Below are 24,237 nucleotides of genomic sequence, written 5' to 3'. Positions count from 1 at the left end.
TTTTTTAGAAGCAAATGAGTTTAGTTGTCATTAACTATCAGCCATAACCATCACAATTTTAAGATAAATTTTGATTAACGATTGTTACTTTACTTGTGCACAATATTCTGATGTACTGACATACACCTACAGCAAATGGAAGTACAGCTGAACTACAAGGATGTCTGTAACAACAATTATCCATGCATAATGTAAGAATGCATCATTTCAGTTGAACAATGTAAATGTAAAACAGTTTGCAAGAAGATATGTGGCTTTTCAACTGCTTTGCCCAAACCTCAAAATCAAAATGGCAAGCACTTATCTCACAACTCAAAAATAAGGATTCTAAATATAAATTTTGACTAATTATCAATTATTTTTTTGCTTTCAAATGTACTGACATGAATCTATAGTAAATACAAATATAGCTAAGATGTACAAGGATCTCAATAATTAAATGCTAAAAATGCATCAAATTAGCTAAAAAATATAGACTGCATGGAAAAAAAAATACTCAGATACTTGTGGCTTCTCAGTTGTTTGCCTTAAAATCAGAATCACAACAGAAATGTCAAGTATTCATTTGAACTTTTTCCTTAGTTTTAGTTTTATGCATATTGCCTACTTTAGAAAGCTTATCACCTGAACAAATAGAACTACTGACTTGAAGATATTCACCACTGATTCCTGGACAAGCATGAATGTACTAACCTGTGAACAACAAACCCCATCTACACCAGCTCATTTTTCAGTGTCTGCAACTTTGGTTTAAGTTGCTTTCTCTCATCGTTGAGCTTCAGCAACACTACTTGAATGAACTCGAAAAAGCTAATGCACTTCACAGGATAGCTCAGATGTAGAGCATAGATTAGCCCAAACAAACACACCAGTGCATCAGTCCATGAGTGATGAGTCATTACAACCTGATCCTCAAGCACAATGAACACTTGGCGTGGTGAGAAAAGAACTCCAGCAGGCGCCTCTTCTTCATCCACATCAGCAACCAGAGCAACTGCACCTTCATGGAACTCCATTTCATCCTGAAATGTCACACAGTTTGCAAAATTATTGATCAATAATATCCATGTCAAAGACAAAGGTGAGAATAAATACACATTGTCAGCTACCTTTTACTTTTTTTTTTACTTTATTCATTACAACCTTTTTATTTATTCCTATGGGCAAATTATTGTATTCCCCAAGTATAACATACCTTGCATGTTTTGAAAATGCCTGAAGAATCCTCTTTGAGGTAAATGGGTAGGCCAGCCAGGGCTGTTGTTCTTGTTGCATGAATGTCGTTTTTGTCCTTAAAGGATAAAAAAATAAATAAAACATGACAATGGGAACTATCATGCTAACAGTAAAGTGAATGTATTTTTTAACTACCTGTTTCTCATATGCCAACATAAGCTGGTCCATCTTTTCACCAACCCGTCCAGTTTTCTTCTTTTTGTAAAGTCCAATCAGCTTAGGAGCATATTCATCCAATGCAGCATAAAACACGTGTGGCAGATGCTGATTGGTAATCCGGTGAAATTCACAGTAGAGCTGAGGAGAATTAGCACAAAGGGATAAAATGAAAAAAACATTGCATACTTGATAAGCACTACATTTAAATAATTGCACTTACCTGTGTCTCACAAAAGAGTGCTGGCCATCTTTCCTTAAGTTCTGACACAGGAGGAGAAGTTGTGATGATCTCTTCACGCCGGAGGGCAAAGGTGCGCATCATGTGTTGATGAATAAGAGGGATGGCTCTTTCACCAGAGGTCTTCTGGAACTCCTCAACCATCTCAACCCTCCTGGTCTCCAGAGACTCCCTTGTTTCTCCAGAAGGATAACTGGGAAGGAAGTTGACCTCACCTCTCCTAGGTCTTTTAATATTGGCCCTTGGTGCAGCTCCTTCTGGGTTTGTTCTGCTGTGCTTCCCAGAATTTACAGCTACATCTTTGATGCCAGCTTTAGCAAACTTCTTTCTTTGGTTTCCTATTTTATGTCTCAGACTATTCTTCCATCCTTCCCACCCGGTGTCAGAGTTTCTCTCCTTTAAACAGGGATGTTTTCTAACTAAAGCTTCTGCAGCCTTGCCAATTTGTGTGCTACTAGGATATGCCTTCAACCTAAAGATTTCTTCCCCCATTGTCTCGAGTATGTTGTGTTTTTGATCTCTAGGGAGTCTAATTACTGTCCCATCTTTTTCATATGCTGCATTACCTTCCCTTAGCACATGTTCCATCTCATAAGAAAATATTGGAACAATAAAAACCTCTGGCCACCGACTAATACGCTCTGGTGTATCTGTGCTATCAGTACTATCAGTCTCACCAACCAGTTCGTCGGTATATGGACAGTTATGCTTCTGTAGAACATCAACAACTGATTTTCTAATCAGAGGTTCTGATAACAAAAACAGATGATCAATATGCTCAATGATCTCCTGTGTTGCTCTCTGGGACACATGGAGAATGCTCTGCATTTTCAAGAAAAAGCCAGCCAGATTGTACTGCAACTGCTCTTTTAAGTCCTCAGGTCTACCGATACTGCTAGTGGATGCCACTTCATTTTCATGTAATGACTCTAGTGATTCAAGCTGCATTTCATCTTTTTGGTCTACATTCATGACACATTGTACAATGCCTTCATCATAGTTTGTTGAACTTTGGTGGTCTCTGCATTTGTGGGCGTTGAATGTTGAGTATACATTGGTTTTAAAATTGCAGTCCTTGAAAGGACATAGGACAGTTTCTTTCCGTTTTAAATGCCCCCTGAGATGGATAAACACTTGTCTTTCAGTGAATGGCTGCTTAAAGTTACACACAGGGCAACAAAATCCATATTCATTAAAAGCTGGATAAGAGCTGTCTTTCCTTTGGGTAGCAGTGTGTATTCTTGACAGATGTATCTTTAATGAATTGAATGTACTAAACGTGCAGGTGTTGTAGAGACAGGGCAAAGGTGAAATTGTAGAGTACTGACTATGGTTAAGCCGATAATGCTTCAGCAACATGACTTTTATTGCAGTAGAAAAACTGCACAACTTGCAATTCCACATTTTGTCATAGATCAAAGGGTCACAATTAGATGTCAAATGTTTTATATCACCTTTACTGGCTGTCTTTAGAGGCAGAAGAGCAGTGGATGATCTCTCCGTGTGTGCTGCTTCTTATCAAACACTGTAATGTCACATAAAAAATATGTTAATATATTTGACATTTGAACAGAAAGCTAGCAGTGCGGTATTTTTACATTTACACTCTTACTACACCCAAAAATGCTAAAGTTGGATAATAAAAGTTTCAAAAACATTATCAACAGTAAGTTTTGGTCTTATGTAAGAGCAAATTTTCAATTTAGGTTGGTAAACTATGACTAAACATTAATTTTAACTTTAAGTTTTTTGCCATGAAGCTTTGAAAAAGTAAGTTTCACCACTCCAACAGTTTTATCCAAATAAGCCGCCAACCCTTATATTTAAAATTTTTTTACAGTTGGGCTTGTCCACTGAGTTTTTCACACATGTTGTTTAAACATTTGGACTAGTGAAAGTTTAGTTAAAAATAATTGAACTTTATTTTATCATTATGCTTTGTAGCTTTGAAAAGGTAGGTTACTTAACAACTATTTCACCAAACACTGTATAAAACAGGTGGACTTCAAAAAAAGCCAGGCGGGAGCTGTGCTAGCAAGCTCCGTGTGCTAGCTAGCTACCTCTGTGTGCTTGCAAGAATCTTTTTTCTGCATATCAGCAATATCAGCAAGTCTGATAAATTCACCTGCAAGTTGTGTATAAGCATTTACATTAATTAAAAAAAAAACATTTACCTTGTAATTTTCACAATGTAGCCGCTAAAATTGTTCTGTGTCGCGTGCCTCTAATGGTGGACAAGTCCGGGCAAAACACCTTGCATCGTGCACAAAGCTCAGTGATGACATCAGAAAAAGGAGGGGTTTTATTTCTTTGGGCTGAATCAGTGATCACAACTCAAACAGGTCAAAGCAACAATACTCAAAATGAATGATAAACAGATGTGTACTTATTGCAAGTGAGTTAGTACAACAAACTGTTCATTTTGGATCTACTTAAATCAGTTTATAAAAGTTACTCTAACTATTTAGCTGATCTGAGTACAAATAACTAACTTATTTTAGTAAGAAGCACCATTGGGTTTTACAGTGTATGTGTGTTAAACTGCACACATACATGCAGTTAAACACAGCAGTTTAGACACCACAGAAGGGTAAAGACTCTGTGATGTTTAATGTAATTTGCTGCTATGTAGAAAAAATTGAATTGAATTGGCCTGTACTTAAAAATGTAAATGCAGAAAATAAATGCAAAAAAAACAAACAAAACAAAACAAAAAAAAGTGCCCAAAGACTTGCCCTTTATCTACAGGTTTTAGACAGACATTAATTAATCTGAAATGAAATAAAATGAATCAGACAGTTTTATTGCCATATGGGTGAACAGGTCCACAGCATTAGGAAGTTTCTGCAGTACTTCGTGCTTACATAAAAACAAATAAGTATAAAAACTATAAGACAATATTACAAATATACAGAGATATTAGAAAACTATAACTATAACACAATATTACAAAATCTAGAGAACAATTAAAAGATAAAAGAATGTAAACTATAGTCCAGTAATATGTACATGACAGTGCAGTGATCAGTGCAAACAGACAGGTGCATAAACATAGGGTCATCGGCGTTTGTGGAGGGTGGTGGTAACAGTCTTAGAGTTACTGTTCATGAGTCCAACAGCAGAGGGGAAGAAACTGTTCTTATGGCGGGAGGTTCTGGTCCAAATGGACCGTAGCCTCCTGCCTGAGGGGAGAGGGTCAAAAAGTCTGTGCCCAGGGTGAGAGTGGTCGGCTGTGATCCGACCTGCACGCCCCAGTGTCCTGGAGGTGTACAGGTCCTGGAGAGATGGGAGGTTACAGCCAATCACCTTCTCAGTAGAGTGCACAACGCGCTGTAGTCTCTGTTTGTCCCTAGTGGTGGCTCCAGCGTACCACACAGTGATGGAGGAGGTGAGGACGCCCTCGATGATGGCAGTATAGAACTGCACCATGGTCCTTGCTGGCAACGTTCAATCAATGTTAAATATTCATTAAGCTCTTAAACAGAAGTGCCTATCTGATGCAAAATGAATTTCAATGCAAGGTGACAAATGTATATGGTACAATAAAGGTGTAATGATTTAGATGGACTCTAACAAAATAACAAAGGGTTTGTTAACCCTAAAATGAGGAAACTGTTCCAGACAGAGAGTTAGCTCCAACTCTGACTCAGTTACAATGGTAACAGACTCTGTGACCCTAACCTGCTGGCAGGTTTTAACCAACAACCTCTGAGTGTCTCTGACTCCTCCCCTCCTGCTGCACCTGAGCCACCTGTGTGACACTGATTCATTTCCTCATTCATAAAGTGGCTGCAAAGCACAGCGAGCGCAACACACAAACACGGCAGAGAGCAGGGGAAGCGTGGAAAAACGTGATCCACTCAATGTTAAAGGGAATCTGTCGCAGCGACGGAGAACCTTTTAGGCTCTGAGGGGTTTTTCTAACGCCTGATCTACACTCCAGTCCAGTAGGTGGCGGTAATGCAGCTCTAAGCTGGTTTGCCGACGAACAGTGTGAGTTAAAGCTCCACTTACACAGAGACACCTGAGCGCTGCAGAGTCTAAACGAAGCATCGAAGCAACAGGTTGGCTTCGAGGGTTTTTAATAATCAAATTATTGGAGTTACTGGAGGAATCGTTGCAGCTCTTCTTCATTTTCTCCACACGATCTGCATTCTTGAATTAAGATGTCTCATCCTCCCAAAACTGTACTGAAATATTTCAAACCTATAAAGCTGAGACATTCATTATAACATGTTTGCCTTTATTGGAGAAACTTTACATTCTTGGAAAGCTGCCCTTAATGTTTCCAGTTAAATATGAAACTATGACTGACTTCTGACCTTTAACAGTAACTCAGTGAAACATCTCTGCTGTGGCTGTGAGAGAGCAGTCATCTATCAGTGAAGCTGATCCTAGATCAGATTAGAACTGGTTAAACTGGGAAACATTAAAGCAGTTTTTCTCTGAATCTCATCACTCATTTTTATGCAGTAATGGCAAAAATAATGACATTTTAATGTGAATAATGACAGCAGACATTATAAAAGAAATTATATTTTTTTATAACAAACTTTTATTCTGTCAATGATGATGACAGAGTGGGTCAGGCTGATTAAAGTGACTCGTCATGCTCCACACTGACACGTGCGATCCTCCATCTATCGGATTAAAATGAGGCTCTGGGAAGTGCCCAAATATAGACAGTTTATTAAGTGCCTGACCAGACAAGACAACACTCTAGGTCCCTGTTACGGTATAATAAGCAATGCTTATCATGTGGTCCCCGTGACATGCTTGATAACGAGATGTCAATCCAAATATGAGTCCTGAAATGATCCTAATAAATAAACTGACCAGAAAGGGAGGCAATCTGACTGCACACATTATCAAAGCTACAAAAGAAGATGTCAGTGGACCACAAAGAAGCACATACTGACTACAGAGATGCAAGATGACTCCTTTCCTCCCTCTGTATAAGGTGCCTTTGACGTATTTAAGCTAGTCTCATATTTAGTTCCCTTAATCTTTTCCCAGCAGGCTTTGAGACCTGAGGAACTGTGGCTAGGGTTGCCACCTTTCACAAATGAAAATGAGGGACCCCCGCCACAGCTTCTCAGGACCATGACCAACATCGCCCAAGTTGCTCGACTCACATTTTTTGTTGTGCTTTTTGTAAAGGGGTGATCAAGAAAGCAATTAGTCATACATAAAATTAAATACTTTTTTGAATACTTTTTTTTTTTTTTAGCAATGAAGCCTTTATTGTGAAAGATTGCTGCATATAAAGTGCTGTTAAATTAAGGCTACATTACATGCAAATATATAGCAAAGTGCAATGAAACACAACTTGCTCAAAAATTATTGTACAATTAACCTAGTAAATGAGAGAGAGAAGCGCCTCTGTTATATTTGCGACATCCAATATGGCGGCGCCGTTGACATGCGATTCATCGCTCAGCGGGACGTCCAGCAGATTCGCCTGTTGCTGCCTGAAGCGATTGAATTTCATCGCCCTTACGTGGTCTCGCTGACTGTGCATGCTTCTTAAGCGTGTGTCTGGACCTGTAAGTTTGAGAAGTTTTATAATTTTGCTGTAAATGTGTGCTTGAATTTTTAGTTACTTTTATCATGAGAGGTCTTTTATTTAGATATCATGAAACGGAAACTGTACTTATTTCCGTTTCCGCTTTATGTCACCGTTGATCTTGGCAGCGACAGGTCCGGCTGTGCTGTGGGATCGCTGGTAGCGTGAGTTGGGCTAGAGTAACATTTAGAAAAAGCTATGGAAGACAAAGCACAGATACAAGAAGCGATTAAAATTCAAGGTGAAGTCGTTCGGAAATTAAAATCAGAGAAGGCGAGCAAAGATCAGGTCAGTCAGATTTACCTAAAATATTAATTATGATGTTAAGACAAATGAGTTACAGCGTGTAGCCATGCGTCTGCATTTAACTGATGGGTTGCTAGCCAGTCAGCAGCCCATTAGGTAAAATGTGTATCCTGCAACTAAGCGGACAACCGCAGTTTAACACTCGTTCTTGGGCCGCAGTTCTTGTCAGCAGCTGACTCAGTACTGACTCGGTTCTAATTTATATATTGTGTCAGTTCTAAAACGCGAGTGCTGCTACTTATTAAATGAACTTCTAATCACTTGGTTTTCCTAAATAACTGGAACGCGCTTGTAATGTAGAAAACGACACCGGTTTTCATGTAAGATAGCAATGTGTCAAAAAAACAAAACAAAAATCGTGATGTGATCGCTGACAAAATATTCGCTAAATGCAGGTTTCAGGTAGAAGGAAACTGCTCATTCTTTTGGTTTCACCTGACAGGAACAGACTGAAAGTTAGCTGAAATGGAAAGCTACTGTAACAGTTCTGCGGTGTAACTGTCCGGCCTCCTTCATTCAGTTCAGTTAGCTAGCGAATGCTAACTTACATGTATTGACATATTAGCTAAACGAATTAGCAATAAGAGCAACACAATTATATTCTCACATTGGCTTTTTCTCCCCCCGATGGCACACTGCGTTAAAACACCGACTTTGAACGTCCTGTAAATTTATAAGGAGGGCTGATGCAATAATTTGCATTTGTTAACACAGTCGGATGTCAGAAAATCAGAGCCCGGGACCACTGAGAATATATAACTGATGTAATACTGTCTTTATTATTAGAGCACTGGAGCAGAGCGCTTAAGACATGTTCTAGGGACCAGTGTTTGTTCTAGCAGGTCAAAAATGCAGTTTTCCATTTATTCGGTAGATCATTTATTGAATTGAAAACGTCCCCTTTGTTTTATTCAGGAATCTCGTAGATTGAGGGCATTCCCTTTCAGTGAAGATACCTTTTCTGAATAGCTCAGACAGCAGCCTCATCATGTTTCTTTTCTCATTCCCAGTGACCTTTTTTGCTGTTCTTTATTTCTGTGTTTTATCTGAATCGTTTGCAGTTAGGTTTGGGTTTGAGTGTCACTCTGGAAAAGACACCATAGAAATTTTGTGTTTGTGTTAAACTAAAATGCTTGCTGATAGGTTGTGTTTGTTAGATGCAATAACGTTACAGGTTAAAGCAACAACAGCAGATATGTTAAGCAGCGGGCTGTGGGCATTAAGTTTAGTGTAAGACAGACCTCTCTGTGTGTCTCTGTATATGTTTGGGGGTTGGATGGGGGGGGCTGTTGGCTGCTATGATTGACTTGCTGCATCTCGTGTTCTATTCTCCTCACTGTGGTGATTATGATGCCCCACCCTCTCCTAGTGATAGGGTTGCTTACCACTTTTCTCCTGTTCTTCCTGCCTGACCCCGGGTGACCTTGGCCTGTCACGCTCTCATCACCACCATCATCACCATCATCTGCTTCACCATCTGGTTGATCCAACTCTCCTGGATGGCACTACACATCTACTGATTTAATGACACTGTAACTGGCTGCTGTATAACACTGGATGATGCTGCACTCGTGATGCACTCCTGAACTTTTTTTTGGTCCTACTTCTGGACTTTCTTTTTTTTTTTTTTAATCCTTACATTGTTCCTGTGCTGTGGGATGACCATGCTGGGCACAATCTGTGTTCGTGCCTGCTCTGCTCTGGTGGGATTTCGGGCCACCACGTGTGTCCGATCTCTGCGCTCTTTCCCTGGGATCACTGTGGCTCAGGTAGACAGCTGCACATGTGTTTGACAAAATGTATTAATATGTTTCACGCTGAAGTTGGCAAAGGCAGTACAGAACCTCTGAACACTAAATCCTTGTGTTTTGTTCTGTGTCCTTTTGCATATTTCAGATTGATGAAGAAGTAGCTAAACTGCTGGAACTGAAGGCTCAATTAGGAGATGATGGCAAAAACCAGTTTGTCCTCAAAACACCAAAGGTAAGATTAGAGTGCAGTTGTGTTTAAGGAAATACACTTTTGTATTTATGGTGCTGTTTGTATAGAAAGGAAAGCAGACCCAGAGGGGGACCCACCTGGTTATCGGAAAAGGGATCCCCACAAAGTGTCCCATTGATGGGACCATCGCAACAGCACACAGTGAACCAAAATGGCGGCGGCAAGTGGTCGATTGCTAATTACAGTGAAATAACACTAAAGTTCTGATAACAAACAGGTAAAGTTCTCCGCCCAGTGCAAGAGGACAGCAGCCCAGCACATCACTGGGCAATCAGCTGCTGGCTAGAACACTGAGGCCTGGAATAATCAGTATCAGGACAAGACAAAGATGCCACAGGTTTAAAGCTTTTCTCACTATCTCAGCACGAATAGGAGAAAAAAGGCTATCAATGGCAAATTCACTGTTGCCTTATACTTCAATCACATGTCATTTGGATAAAAGCTTGCTGTGAGTGGAGGCAGGCATCGCCTTTGTTACCCATAGGTATGTCCATGAGACCTGGGCATTGCACTGCTGTAAGTGGCTGCATATTAAAGACATCATGGAATAAGAAATAATTGCTCTAGATGGTTTGTTAGCAAAGACCAGCTCAAAGAGCCACTATCATAGGAGTGGGTTACCAAATCAAACGCAGCTGTAGTACCAAAACTGTACCAAACTTTTTCTCACTGTGAGATCTGCTGGCTCTAACTACTTTCTAGACAAAAAAACCCCCCCTCTGACCTCTGATGACTTAGCACTTCAATATATCGTTAAAAACAATAAGTGACATTCACTGTAACTGTTGCTGCTGTTGCTGCGTGTACCCCTAAAGACAGAATTATTCTGCTGACAGGGAACAAGAGACTACAACCCCAAACAGATGGCAATCAGAGAGAAAGTCTTCAACACCATCATCCACTGCTTTAAACGACACGGAGCAGAGACCATCGACACACCTGTTTTTGAACTAAAGGTAGAATTTCACTCACTTTAACAAGTTTGCTTCTTGAAAAATAAATCTTAGGTCAAAAGCAAACATGGAAGTGAGCTGTTTCTCTGTTTGCCAAGGAAACATTGACTGGGAAGTATGGAGAAGATTCCAAGCTCATCTACGACCTCAAGGATCAAGGAGGAGAGCTGCTGTCCCTCAGATATGATCTCACTGTATCCTTCAGATACACACAGCCACCTGCACTGTTCTAATTTACCCATTTTCACAAAAACTGAGAAAGGAGTCGAAAGACTAGTGGAGGTATTCGACTGAACATTATATATGGATTGAATAATGCTGAATGAAAGGGGCTTGTTTTTAATCAAGTGCAGCTCATCAAACAGCTAAATTGGATCTCTTTTGCTGATAGAGGACTCAGTTACGTTAATCTGGAGCTACGGCGTGTGAAATAGTTGGTGATTAAATAAGATTTTGTAGTAAACGTAGTGATGAGTTCAGCACTGTTACGCTGTGGTGGTGTTGTTCTTGACCCGCCCTCTTTCAGGTACCCTTCGCCCGCTACCTTGCCATGAACAAGATAACCAACATCAAGCGCTACCACATCGCAAAGGTCTATCGCCGCGACAACCCAGCTATGACCCGCGGACGTTACCGAGAGTTTTACCAATGTGTGAGTCACCTGCAGATAGCACAGTTGTGTGTCTCACTGTGGGAAAGGGTTCCCGTGTGACTTAGAAATCACAGGCTTAATATGTAAATAGTAAATGGACTGATTCTTACATAGTGCTTTTCTATTCTTAGCACTCGAACCACTTAATGTGTGTGTGTGTGTGTGTGTGTGTGTTTCAGGATTTTGACATAGCGGGGCAATATGACGCCATGATCCCAGATGCTGAGTGTCTAAAGATTGTATATGAGATCCTCAGTGAGCTGGACCTCGGAGACTTTCGTATTAAGGTTCGTCAGTTAGTTGAGCTGAATGTCACCATGGTGAGTAAGTGTCACTGTCTAACCACATCCTCCACATGCAGGTAAATGACAGACGCATCCTTGATGGGATGTTTGCTGTGTGCGGTGTTCCCGATGACAAGTTCCGCACCATCTGTTCAACAGTGGATAAACTGGACAAGGTATCTCATTTCCATATTCAATTAACCTAACCCTGGTACTTGTACCCATGAGAATGTTGGTGAGATGAATATGTGGGTTATTTATAGCTAAACACTCAGAAACCAGTTATGTGCAGGTGGAAGTGTCAGGTATCACGCTACTCTTATTTGTAGTGTTTCTTTGATTGAACTCGTTGTGACACCTCTGTAAATGTCTCCTTGGAACGAGCTGGTTTGTTTGCATTTGGCTGGACAGCATGAAAAAGTTCAGAAGGCAAAATGTTATGTGCCAACTGCTCGACAAGCACAGAGACGTGCACTGTGAGGTGAGATTAAAGGGTTGTGAGCAGGTTTTGTGTTCTGAGTTTTAAAATCAGCTGTAAGCACCACATCTTCACTGTTCCTGGTGTTCTAGGAGCCACACAGATTCTCAGCAGTGAAGGAGTATGTTACACACACACACACTGACATGTACCTCAGTAAAACTGCCAAAGAAAACCATGAAGAAAAGGTATAGCAGCAATCAGCAGGACTGCTCCTTTGTGCACAGAGTAACAGGATGAGCACTGACAGAGCCGTTCAAAATGACCTCCAGCAGGCGGCTGGTGTGAATGTCTCTGACCAGACAATCAGAAACAGACTTCATCAGGGTAGCCTGAGGGCCTGACGTCCTCTGGGGAACTCTGTGCTCACTGCCCGGCACCATGGAGCCCAGTTGGTATTTGCCATAGAATACCAGCATTGGCAGGTCCAGCACTGGCACCCTGTGCTTTTCACAGATGAGAGCAGGTTCACCCTGAGCACGTGTGACAGATGTTAATGGGTCTCTAGAAGCTGTGGAGAATGTTATGCTGCCTGCAACATTGTTCACCATGACTGGTTTGGTGGTAGGTCAGTGATGTGATCTGGTGAGGCATATCCATGGAGGGATGTACAGACCTCTACAGACTAGGCAATGGCACCCTGACCTGTCCGGTCAGACCCTACGCTGGTGCAGTGGGTCCTGGGTTCCTACTGGTGCACGACAATGCCCGGCCTCAAGTGGTCAGAGTATGCAGGCAGTTCCTGGAGGGTGAAGGAATTGCTAACATTGACTGGCCCCCCACGCTCGCCTGACCTAAATCTAATAGAACTCCTCTGGGACATCATGTTTTGGCCCTTCTGACAGGCCAGGTTGTCCATATCTGTGAGGAGATCCCCCAGGATGCCATCTGTTGCCTCATTAGGAGCGCTGATGTCAGGCATGCATACAAGCATGTGGGGGCAATAAAAACTACAGAGTACCATTTTGAGTTGCTGCAATGAATTTTCAGCAAAATGTTCCAGCCTGCTTCATCATTTTTCACTTTGATTTTTGGACTGTCTTTGAATTCAGCCTCTGCAGGTCGATCATTTTCATCATCCGCTCATTCCGAACACCTCATCCAGTTCATATCCAGCATGATTTTTTTTCCCAATTGAGATTTGATGTGTTTTCTAATTGTTCCTAAAGCACGTCCTCATTCTGCTGCTTCTCTAGATGTCTTGGGAGGATGTGAGGAAGGAGATGGTGAATGAAAAGGGCTTATCAGAGGAGGCTGCAGACCAAATCGGGGAGTATGTCAGCATGCAGGGTGAGACTGTCCTCTACATCCACACAAGAAGTGCGACCTGCTGATGAGTTTACCACAGGGATTCTCAACTCCAGGCCTGCAGGTTTTAGATGTGTCTCTGCTTCTGGGTCAAATATAGAAATCATTAGCAGGACTCTGGAGAACTTGACTGCATACTGAGGAGGTAATTCAGCCATTTGATTCAGGTGTGTTGGATCAGGGACACATCTAAAACCTGCAGGACACCGGACCTCGAGGCCTGGATTTGAGGATCTCCAGTTTATCACAGCAGTCAGAACCAGCTGTCATGTCTGTAGCACAAACAGCTGGAGAGCAAACTGTCAGCTGCTCAGTGGAGACATTTTCACTCACTTGACGAGAACATTAGCTCCTCTGTTTCTGTTTTGTTCCAGTATATTCTAAGCTTACAGTGTGTTCCTGCAGACAAACACAATATTAAACAGTTTAAATCATTTAAATGCTGCTTTCATCTTGCACAATTCTAGCAGAATAATAGAACAACATGTGCAGCACACAGACTCACTGTGTACTGGATGTAATGCAGGTGGGATGGACCTGGCTGAGCACCTCCTTCAGGACCAGAAAATGTCTCAGAGTAAGCAGGCCTGCAGTGGCCTTTCAGACATCAAGCTGCTCTTCAGCTACCTACAGCTTTTCCACATCACAGACAAGGTGAGACACTGATGTTCACACAGGCCTTAATTTTCTCTGGCACTGTCAAAGAATTCCAGCATATGATTTTAGATTTAACAGTAGATAATTGGATTTGGATTTTGCTTAGTTTTGTAGGTGTTCTGTAGCAATAGTATTGCTGCGTACAGTCATGGGGGAAAAAAGTAGAAGTAGAAGCCAGGTGCTGTTACTCATCAGCAAGGAGCTAAAGTTTGGCTTTGGATATGCAACTGGACAATGATCCCAAACACACCAGCAAATATTACAAAAGAGTGGCTGAAAAAGAAAAGAATCAAACTGTGCTGTGGCAGGAGCGTAACCCAATGATTACTACAAATTACTGCTTCTAAAGGTGGTTCTACAAGCTACTGAGTTTTTCACAGGACTGTATAGATTTATATAGCACCAAATCACAACAAACAGTCACTTCAGTGTGCTTTATATCATACGGTAACAACCCTAGAATAAAACCACAACAATCAGATGACCCCCAATGAGCACTTGGTAATTCTTGGCAACAGTGTCAGGAAAAACTCCCATTCAACAGAAAAAAAACCCCCCTAAATTCAAAGTGGTGTAGAAGCTTAGAGAGTTAAAGATGTGAGTGAAGATCTTGGGAAGCTCCAGCAGCCCGGGCCTATGGCAGCGTAATAAAGAGAGGGTTCAGAATCACCTGATCCAGCCATAACTATAAGCTTTATCAAAAAGGAAAGTTTTTAGCCTAATCTTAAAAACAGAGAGGGTGTCTGTCTCCCAAATCCAAATGGGAGCTGGTTCCACAGAAGAGGAGCCTGAAAGCTGAAGGCTCTGCCTCCCATGTGGGTTTTGGGGGGCAACCGGGTGGCTTAGTGGTGAAGCGGCCACATACAAATGCCGTATTGCGGTGCGGGCGGTGGGAGTTCGAGTCCCGGCCTGTTGTATCCTTCCCTCATTTCTTGTCTCTCTCCACTACGAATAAAGCTGCTGTGGCAAAAAGAAAAGAATCCTGTATTGGGGTGATGCGGTACTATGAGGTCTTTAATATAAGATAGGGCCTGATTATTCAAGCCTTGAAAATGTATTGTCTTCTAATAATACTACCTAAGGAAAGCATGTATAATGTAAATAGATTTACATGAACAAATTGTTGGATAGATATAATTCAAACGGTTGCAGTGCAGTTCCTGTGAAAACCTTCCTTTTCACAGGACTGTGTACATGCAGATATGATTAATCTGTTAATGGGTCAGAAAAAGAAAACAAGCTTTTGAGTGCTCAACCAGCACAAGAAACTGGTCCATTTAGCGTTTTACACTGTAGCTCAGCAAACTGTCTGCAGGCCTTTAAAATCTTAAGACGTTGAATTCATTCTCTAAAAACACTGCCTGCTGATCTTTGAAAATACTTACAAATGTTAAGGCATGGGAAGTAGGATGTAAATGGTAAATGGACCAGTACTTATGAAGCACTTTTCTACTCTGAGCACTCAAAGCACTTTTTACTACAGGCCTTATTCACACATTCATACAAGCTCTTCTTTCTATATCTAAGCACCTTATCTAACATACTCATGGGGGCAACTTGGGGTTCAGTATCTTGCCCAAGGGTACTTTGACATGCAGACTGGAGCAGCTGGGGATCAAACCACCAACCTTTCGATTAGATGACTCGCTCTGCGTTTTGAGCTTCCATTTTAGACAAAACGTGTTTTTTGCTTGTTTGTTTCCTCCTGCCTGGACTCAGGCTTTTTAAACTCTGTCTTCTTCAGGTGGTGTTTGACCTTAGTCTGGCCCGGGGTCTGGACTATTACACCGGAGTGATTTATGAGGCAGTGCTGACTCAGGCAGGCGTAGCCCCAGCCTCTAATGAAGCCCAGAATGGGGCAAATGCAGAAGAAAGCGTCAGCGTGGGCAGCGTGGCCGGAGGGGGCCGATACGACGGCCTGGTGGGCATGTTCGACCCCAAGGGCAGGAAAGTCCCCTGTGTGGGTGTCAGCATCGGCATAGAAAGGATCTTCTCCATCATGGAGCAGAAGGCTGAGGTAACATCTCACCTGTTGTCTCTGAAATAAAGATGAAGCTGGAGCAGCTTTGCTTTTTTAGTGAATGATGAGTGAGCCCAGACAGTGACGGGGTTGTGTTGTTCAGGCCTCAGCACAGAAAGTGCGCACCACAGAGGTTCAGGTCATGGTAGCATCTGCTCAGAAGAACCTGCTGGAGGAGAGACTTCGACTCGTCACCGAGCTCTGGAATGCTGGCATCAAGGTAGGTGTGTGTATGTGTGCGCGCGCATGCGTGTGTCTGTTCTGTAATTTCTTCTTCTCTTGTCGTTCTTTTTGGTTTTTGCATAAGTTTTAAAACAAACAAGCACATTTTAGTGCAGGTCATCTCACCACACATCCAATTAGAAGAGACGGTTTCTCTGCTAGATGGGCTTTGGTATTAAAAAGTCTCCTGATGTTACCAGCACTACATTTAATGGTTAAATTAGTGTGGATCTCATCAGTGTAACAGTGAAGACTGTTGTTTACAGATTGAGTTTATATTGTTTGCTTTTCCTGCCAACAGCATTAAATGCTGTTCTAAATCAACTAGCCTGAAGTGGAAGTGGGTAATAAGGCCCTCCCACAGTGAGTGCACAGATGTAGGCTGTGCACTCACTGTGGGAGGGTTAGGGTTAAACGCACTGAGATAAAAGCCACTGACATCAAGACAATTCAATTCAGTTTCATTTATATAGTGTCAAATCAAAACAGTCGCCTCTCAAGGCACTTTATATTGTAAGGTAAAGACCCTGCAAAGATTACAGGGAAAACCCAACAGCTGGCATGACCCCCTATGAGCAGCACTTGGTGACAGTGGGAAGGAAAAACTCCCTTTAACAGGAAGAAACCTCCAGCAGAACCAGACTCAGGGAGGGGCAGTCATCTGCTGCAATGGGTTGGGGGTGAGGGAAGGGCGGGAGACAGGACTGTGGAAGAGCCAGAGATTAATAACTAATGATTAAATGCAGAGTGAAGTATAAACAGAGTGAAAAGAGGTGAATGAAAAAGAAACACTCATCATGGGAATCCGCCAGCAGCCTAGGCCTATAGCAGCATAACTAAGGGATGGTTCAGAGTCACCTGATCCAGCCCTAACTATAAGCTTGATCAAAATGGAAAGTTTTAAGCCTGATCTTAAAAATAGAGAGGGTGTTTGTCTCCTGAATCCAAACTGGGAGCTGGTTCCATGGAAGAGGAAGGCTCTGCCTCCCATTCTAGTCTTAAGTATCCCAGTATCCACAAGTAAGGCAGCAGTCTGAGAGCGAAGTGTTGAAGAAAGAAAGCTCCTTACTGTGTGTGGAGGGTTTCACCCTAAATCCAACACTGACACTGTAGGACAGTGGAAGGAGCCACTATCCTGGATGAAACAAAGATCTATGACTACATCACAAAGATGGACACAACTGATCATGTGCTTAGTGAATACCTCTGGCAGCAGGAACCCAAGAAAGAGGAGCAAGAACAGGAACCATCATAGAAGGACAGGCCCCTGCCTGGCATGTACCACCGGCAAATCAAGCAAAATCAGATCAACAAAGCAAGACCCCAAGTGCAGGCTGTGCAGAGATGCCCCTGACACTATCCACCACATAACAGCAGGGTGCAAGATGTAAGCAGGCAGGGCATACATGGAACAGCGTAACAAAGTGGCTGGTATAGTATACAGGAACATCTGTGCTGAGTATGACCTGGAAGGCCAGAGGTCAAAACAAGTTCTGGTTAAATGACAGCAGAACCAGTGAAGAGCACATCTTTCTCTCTCTGTGTGTGTGTGTGTGTGTGTGTGTGTGTGTGTGTGTGTGTGTGTGTGTGTGTGTGTGTGTGTGTGTGTGTGCGCGCAGGCAGAGGTGATGTACAAGAAAAACCCCAAACTGCTGAGTCAGCTGCAGCACTGTGAGGAAGCGGGCATCCCCCTTGTGGCTATATTAGGAGAGCAGGAGCTGAAAGATGGAGTGGTCAAACTGCGTGTGGTGGCAACCAGAGAGGAGGTGACTCATACAGATTGTGAACACACACACACACAAACTCACTGTAATACACACATGAAGCACTGCTAGGACATATTTGTTATAGCTAAATAAAACAGTTATCTTCCTGCTCCCCTCTGCTGTTTCTGCACAGGTGGATATATCCAGATCTGAGCTTATCAATGAGATCAGGAGGAGGACCTCGGAGGCCTAGCTGCTCCCCGGTGCGCTGCCATAACCCCACCCGCTTCATCTGATTGGCTCTAATTCTTGTGCAGAATTCCTTGCCCGGTCCACTACAGAACATGACAGACACACACACATACACACACACACACAAACACACACGTGGACTGGTGCTGTGCAGAGCATGTAGTGCTCGTGAACACAGCAGGAGGCTAACAGGGAGCATGCTGTCCATGTGAAAGTCTCATGTAACTTGCTGTCGGCGTTCATATTGTTCAATATCAAGCTCAGGTGATGAGGTCATAGATGTTAATCACACCAAAACAGTACACTATCAAAAATGACATACATACCTGTAGTGTCCGGGACCAAGGGTGAAAAACTGTTACACATTTACTTTCTACATGAATAGTTATGACTTACTGCAATTACAGTTCTTACTAAAATGCTCATTTTGGTCTGTATAAAATCTACTGTACTGCCAAATGTCTGGAATAAAGTATCCTTCATTTTGCTCTAAACTCGACGTCTGTATTTCTGCCTGTGAGAAAAGGTTGTAGCTTCCGCATCTGCAACAATGTGAAGGTCCACTCTCGTGCCTCGTCCCTGAGGCAGCAGCATGCTTACTACAACAGAGATACTCATCTGCAGTGTCTGCAACTGTCTTCATGCACATCTGTAAGCACTAATAATAGCACATTAATCTGTAAGGCCCTTATAGGGTGTCAGAGGTTTTCAGTCACATGGTTATAAGTAAAAGTTACTGAATATTTGGATGTTGCAGTATTTCTGCAGTGGTGCACTGTTCTCGGTTTGAAGCTCGTAGTCAGTTGGATCCTTGCTGAGTGGATTCCTCTGGGTACTCCACCTTCCTACAGTCCTGTACTAGTGCATCTCAAAAAATAATACTGAGATTTTAAAAAAAAAAATTTTTTTTTTTTAGTTTTTTTTAAATTGAGAAGGGTAAACTTGATGGCCACAACCTCCAGAGGATCGTCAAGGAAAGTTGATTGAAGAACTTGGGCATGATTCACAAGGAGTGGAGTGAGGACGGCTGCTCACTGATTCAAAGTCCTGGTTGGTCCACTGAGTTTTATCGTGTCCGAACATGGATGTATTCAAGCAGATTTTAGAGCATTTTATGCTTCCATCAGCTGGCAGTCTTTACAGGGATGCTGACTTCCTTTTTCACAAGGACATATCACCTGATTTCCATGGGCCAAAAGCTTTTGTCCTAACAAAGGCTTGAGATATTTTACTCAAATATAAAAGATATGAAAGTTTACATTTTTTAATTATAATTTTTGGGAAATGCTAATTTTTGACATGTACTAGTAGGTTAATTAGTACCGTATTTTTCGGACTATAAGCCGCTACTTTTTTCCCACGTTTTGAACCATGCGGCTTATAGCCCGGTGCGGCGTTTCTGTGGATTTTTCTTTAACCACCAGGGGGCTCTTTAGCAGGATATGAATCATGGGACGTCAAAGTTGGAAATCAAAGAAGAAAGCGCCAACAAGTGCTAGCAGCAGGCACAAAAGAGATTTTTTTCAAACTCCCTCATCATGGAAACCACAAAAAGAACTTCCTATGATGCCGCTTTTAAGTTGAGGGCTATCGACCTGGCACTACAGGAGGGAAATAGAGCCGCTGCACGTAAGCTCGGCGTGAACGAATCAATGGTTCGGCGTTGGAGACGGCAGCGGGAAGAACTCATTGAATGCCAAAAGACGAGAAAGGCTTTCAGAGGACATAAAAGCAGGTGGCCTGAACTTGAAGATGTTCTTGAGGATTGGGTAAACACTCAGAGGGCAGGCGGCCGAGGTGTATCCACCGTGCAAATCCGTCTGAAAGCCAAATCGATTGCCTGCCAAATGAATATTGACAATTTTAATGGAGGACCGTCATGGTGTTTCAGATTTATGAGAAGAAAGAACCTGTCCATCAGAGCACGGACAACTCTCTGTCAGCAACTTCCCCCGGACTACCAGGAAAAAGTTACAAATTTCCGACAATTTGTTGAAACAAAGATCGCGGAGAACGCCATCGGACCAGACAACATTATAAATATGGATGAAGTGCCATTGACATTTGATATGCCTCTGACCAAGACTGTAAACAAGACAGGTGCATCATCCATTTTGGTGAAAACCACCGGACACGAGAGGACACATTTCACCTGTGTCCTGGGCTGCACCGCGTCTGGGAAAAAGCTCCCCCCGATGGTGATTTTTAAGCGCAAAACTATGCCGAAAGACCAACTCCCGAAGGACATTGTAGTTAAAGTCAACCAGAAAGGATGGATGGTAGAAAATCTGATGATGGACTGGTTAACGGAGTGCTACGGAAAGCGCCCAGGAGGATTTTTTCACCGGAAAAAAGCGCTGCTTGTTTTGGACAGTATGAGGGCCCACATCACCGATTCGGTGAAATCAGTCATCAAGAGAACCAACTCAATTCCCGCTGTTATTCCTGGAGGTACAACAAAGTATTTGCAACCCCTTGACATCAGTGTGAATCGAGCGTTTAAAGCAGCACTCAGGGTTGAATGGGAGGCTTGGATGACTAGCGGGGATAAATCCTTCACAAAAACTGGCCGAATGCGAAGAGCATCATTTTCTGAGGTCTGCCAGTGGATCCTAACAGCGTGGAGCAGAGTGAATGAATCCACCATCACCAATGGGTTCCGAAAGGCTGGACTGCTGCGTGAAGAGGGCACCACAGCTTCGGAGCCAGCTTTACCCCGGGATGACAGCGACACGGAGAGTGACACGGACATAGAGACAGAAAGGGTATGTGACGAAGCTGTTCTGAGGCTGTTCAACTCCGATACCGAAGAAGATGACTTCAGTGGTTTCAGTGTGCAGGAGGAAGATGAATAAACCAATCAATAACTTTTCTGTTTTGTTCGATCAGCAGTTTTACTATGTTACACACACCGTAACATAATCAGTTCAGGTAAAGCTAAACTTGTCATCTTTTTCTTCCTTTTCGATCAGCGCTGTTACTATGTTACATGCACCTTTCGGAAACTACCATAATCAGTTCAGTTAAAGCTAAACTTGTCAACTTTTTCTTCTTTTTTAACCTTAATAAATTTGTTTACAAATTAATGTGATGGTGAATTGACTTGTTATAACTCAAATTTGGGGTTGTCTGTCCCCCTCTGCTGAGTGCCGAGTAATTGTGGAAAACCGAGAGCGGCGGAGATACCAGCGGCTTATAGCCCGGTGCGGCTTATATATGTACGTTTCCAGTTTTTTCCAAAAAATTTGTAGGTGCGGCTTATAGTATGGTGCGCTCTATAGTCCGGAAAATACGGTAATTCTAAACTGCTCATAAGACAGACAAGAAGCACAAAGAACCATATGAATGTATGGGCAAATGTGGCTTGTAGTATAGTACAATATGTGATTGGTCAGACTAAGAAGTTGCTCTATAAATGCCAGTTTTTCCCAAACAGGGTCTGATCTTTACCTGGGTCAGGACTGCAGACAGCCATAGTTAAAAGTAATAACACACAGTTTCTGAACACTGAGTACAAACTCAGAAAGCTGGAAAAGTAAATCAACTAACAGTGATGCTCGTTCAGGAATTTCCTATATATTATGTTTGGCAACGTCTGCATTGAACAGACCTCTTCAAGTCATACTACAGGATCTTAGCTGGTCAGGACTCTGACATTTCCATTCCTTAAACTGAATGAGTGACCAGACTTTGTATACCTTTGTTTGTAGTGGGGAGCCCCACTGCACCTCACAGCGCCAATCTGATTACATTAACTGAACAGCTGACTGAGTAGCTTTTGGAGAATTCATTTAGCACAGAAACTCACTTTATTCAGCCTACATTTATTGGCTATCAGCAGATTCATGACGAGGGATCCCAGGAGGAAGAGACCCCAGACAAGCCTGTACCTCTAACAAGCTGGCTAAGAGCCAGAAACAAAGGAGGAAATGGGTTAGGGCAGTGGTTCTCAAATCCAGGCCTCATGGTCCAGTGTCCTGCAGGTTTTAGATGTGTCTCTGCTTCAACACACCTGAGTCAGATATAGAAGTCTTTAGGAGGACTCTGGGGAACTGGGGAGGTAATTCAGCCATTTGATTCAGGTGTGTTGGATCAGGGACACATCTAAAACCTGCAGGACACCGGGCCACGAGGCCTGGATTTGAGAACTACTGGGTTAGGGTGTCTCTAAATGTTAACGTGCACAAATAAAGAGAAGGTGTAATGAAGGTGGTACAAGGAGTCATGGGTATCAGTGGGATTCAATCAGCTGTATGTAGTAGTGGTATCAGTGGAAAGCAAAAGGTGAATCAAACAAAGCCAAGATCTCAGGAGGGAGAGATCCTGATTTAGACCAGTTACATATAAGTGAACCCAAATCAGTCTAATGACCCTCCCTGCAGGAGGGGACCCTACAGGGAGGGCAGAAAACAGAGCCAGTAAAAGAAGCTCCAGAGTTCATCTGAAACTGTTGGCAAAGCAAGACATCCTAAAGCATGTCCTCAAGTGCAGCTTATTGACAGTCCTATGGATCATCACCAGGACACTTTAAAGTGAACCCTATACTTATTCTTTGTTCTGTGTAATTTACACAAATGTAGTTCCTGATACTGTGAGAAGACTAAGCCACAGATAACTGAGCAGTTAAAACAGAGGAGTACTGGTCTGCGGCCACATAAAAACACAGTTCATGTGCTGCCATCCATAAAGCATGAAGTGTTGCTTTCTGCTCTTGACAGTATAACCCAGGTCATGTTGGCCAGTCAGAGCAATGAAATCACAGAGCTTCTCCCAGTTTTTACAAATGTAAAACTGCAGACTGTATATAAAAGATGGACACATCAGTCATTGGTTTCTGACTCCACATTCAAATCTGATACGTATCTGATCTTTTCAAATGTGACCTGTGTCTGTACGGCCAGGTCACGTTTATCCAATCTGCACGTCAATGACATTCTGCATTCTGATCCACGTTTACTTCTGCAAACACTGAGGACGCTCACTACATGTGACGTTATTGCATCCTCTACTGCGCATGCGGGACACTTTCAGGTTTGCAGTTCACACAGGAGATCACATACAAGTCGCATATATTTGGAAATGTGAACGACCACACAGAAAAAAAACTGGATTTCACAAAAAATCGGAATCAAGGATTAAGGCCTGCAGTGTAAACGTAGCCTAAAAGTCTGGATGAGAATGATCACGCTTCGTAACAGCACGAAGTGAGAACTTTAAACAATCATTGCTTTGCCATTTTTATAAGTTTTCATCTGTCATTATATACATTTATACCAGTTATACCAATATTTTAGCTATACTGTTGATTGTAACTGACATGTTTATTAGTGCATGCAAGAACATAAAAATGTGTCCTTCCAACCCCATAAGGAAATGAGTACCGTATTTTTCGGACTATACGTCGCTCCGGAGTATAGGTCGCACCAGCCAAAAAATGCATAATAAAGAAGAAAAAACATATATAGGTCGCACTGGACTATAAGTCGCACTTTTTTTGGGGGGGGGGGGTTGATAGAATCCGAGACTCAGAGCACAAATTCCATCTTGAACGGCAATTTAAAATAATAATGGATTAAAGAACAGGACGAACACGGTTACACCTACGTTATGCTAACGTAGCACATTCAGCTACATGACGCACAACGAACACGTGTTCGGTATTGTAACGTTGTAAACACACTTCCAAAGTCGGCGATATTCACAACAAAGGTCGTCTTTATTAACAGAAAAACGGCTGCTGTAGGCCACAGCCACGCCAACCACAACTACAACAGCGGAACAGCAACACACACACAGGCAAGCTCTCGGTCTTTTTCTCTCTCTCCATGCTGCCTTCACGAACCTCCCGAACAGTCCGAAATCCCACAACATCAACACGCTCTCTAACTAAGAGAATCGCTACAGTATGTTAACGTAACATTAAGTTATTCAGATAACCATAGCATAAAGAACATACTAACAAGTTAACCAAACCATCAATCCATTGAATTCTTCATCCTCGGTGTCACTTCTAAACAATTCCGTACACTCCGTAGACGAAGCGCCGCTTCCTCTTCTGTGTCGCGTTAGTCAGACTCGTCGTCAGCTGCAGTTCCAATTATTCCAGCCTTTCTGAATCCCAACAGGATGGTTTGTCACTGAAGCCCATGTTTTCTTGATCCATCCAATGACTTCCAGGAAAGTTGGGTGGCGCATTCTC

The 24,237-nt window shown here is 42.5% G+C and overlaps 2 protein-coding genes across 3 annotated transcripts; one reads left to right on the top strand and one right to left on the bottom strand.

Annotated features, from left to right (window-relative positions):
- Positions 1 to 259: 259 nt before the first annotated feature.
- LOC115787311 (sterile alpha motif domain-containing protein 3-like) lies at positions 260 to 3,869 on the bottom strand. The gene is made up of 5 exons (XM_030739967.1): positions 3,808 to 3,869; positions 1,616 to 3,158; positions 1,372 to 1,533; positions 1,196 to 1,291; positions 260 to 1,022 (listed from the first exon to the last, which is right to left on the bottom strand). Exons 2-5 carry the CDS (start codon positions 3,035 to 3,037, stop codon positions 714 to 716), a joined length of 1,989 nt encoding a protein of 662 aa, XP_030595827.1. The 5' UTR covers positions 3,038 to 3,158; positions 3,808 to 3,869; the 3' UTR covers positions 260 to 713.
- A 3,424-nt stretch (positions 3,870 to 7,293) lies between these two features.
- Positions 7,294 to 18,532, top strand: LOC115787383 (histidine--tRNA ligase, cytoplasmic-like). Of its 2 annotated transcripts, XM_030740074.1 has the most exons (14): positions 7,348 to 7,487; positions 8,875 to 9,274; positions 9,402 to 9,488; positions 10,343 to 10,462; positions 10,558 to 10,653; positions 10,986 to 11,111; positions 11,291 to 11,398; positions 11,473 to 11,571; positions 13,070 to 13,163; positions 13,708 to 13,835; positions 15,583 to 15,855; positions 15,962 to 16,078; positions 17,700 to 17,846; positions 17,980 to 18,532. In XM_030740074.1, exons 2-14 carry the CDS (start codon positions 9,164 to 9,166, stop codon positions 18,037 to 18,039), a joined length of 1,566 nt encoding a protein of 521 aa, XP_030595934.1. In that variant the 5' UTR covers positions 7,348 to 7,487; positions 8,875 to 9,163; the 3' UTR covers positions 18,040 to 18,532. The 2 variants fall into 2 exon arrangements, with proteins under 2 accessions (XP_030595935.1, XP_030595934.1); XM_030740075.1 differs by lacking the exon at positions 8,875 to 9,274 and having other exon boundaries at positions 7,294 to 7,487.
- The last annotated feature ends 5,705 nt before the right edge of the window (positions 18,533 to 24,237 follow it).

The sequence above is a fragment of the Archocentrus centrarchus genome, chromosome 10 (assembly GCF_007364275.1).
Source record: "Archocentrus centrarchus isolate MPI-CPG fArcCen1 chromosome 10, fArcCen1, whole genome shotgun sequence".
NCBI classification, from domain to species: domain Eukaryota; kingdom Metazoa; phylum Chordata; class Actinopteri; order Cichliformes; family Cichlidae; genus Archocentrus; species Archocentrus centrarchus.
Note: the sequence above shows the minus strand (reverse complement) of the source record. Positions and strands in the feature narration are given on the sequence as shown.

What these genes read in the sequence shown, in the direction of transcription:
- LOC115787311 (XM_030739967.1), bottom strand. Translation starts at nt 3,037, where the DNA reads ATGTGGAATTGCAAGTTGTGCAGTTTTTCTACTGCAATAAAAGTCATG. An exon ending in CACTCTTTTGTGAGACACAG is followed by an intron (nt 1,534 to 1,615) that starts GTAAGTGCAATT and finishes AATTCTCCTCAG; the next exon opens with CTCTACTGTGAATTTCACCG. An exon ending in TGTTGGCATATGAGAAACAG is followed by an intron (nt 1,292 to 1,371) that starts GTAGTTAAAAAA and finishes TTATCCTTTAAG; the next exon opens with GACAAAAACGACATTCATGC.
- LOC115787383 (XM_030740074.1), top strand. Translation starts at nt 9,164, where the DNA reads ATGACCATGCTGGGCACAATCTGTGTTCGTGCCTGCTCTGCTCTGGTG. An exon ending in CACCTGTTTTTGAACTAAAG is followed by an intron (nt 10,463 to 10,557) that starts GTAGAATTTCAC and finishes CTGTTTGCCAAG; the next exon opens with GAAACATTGACTGGGAAGTA. An exon ending in CAGTGGATAAACTGGACAAG is followed by an intron (nt 11,572 to 13,069) that starts GTATCTCATTTC and finishes CTGCTTCTCTAG; the next exon opens with ATGTCTTGGGAGGATGTGAG.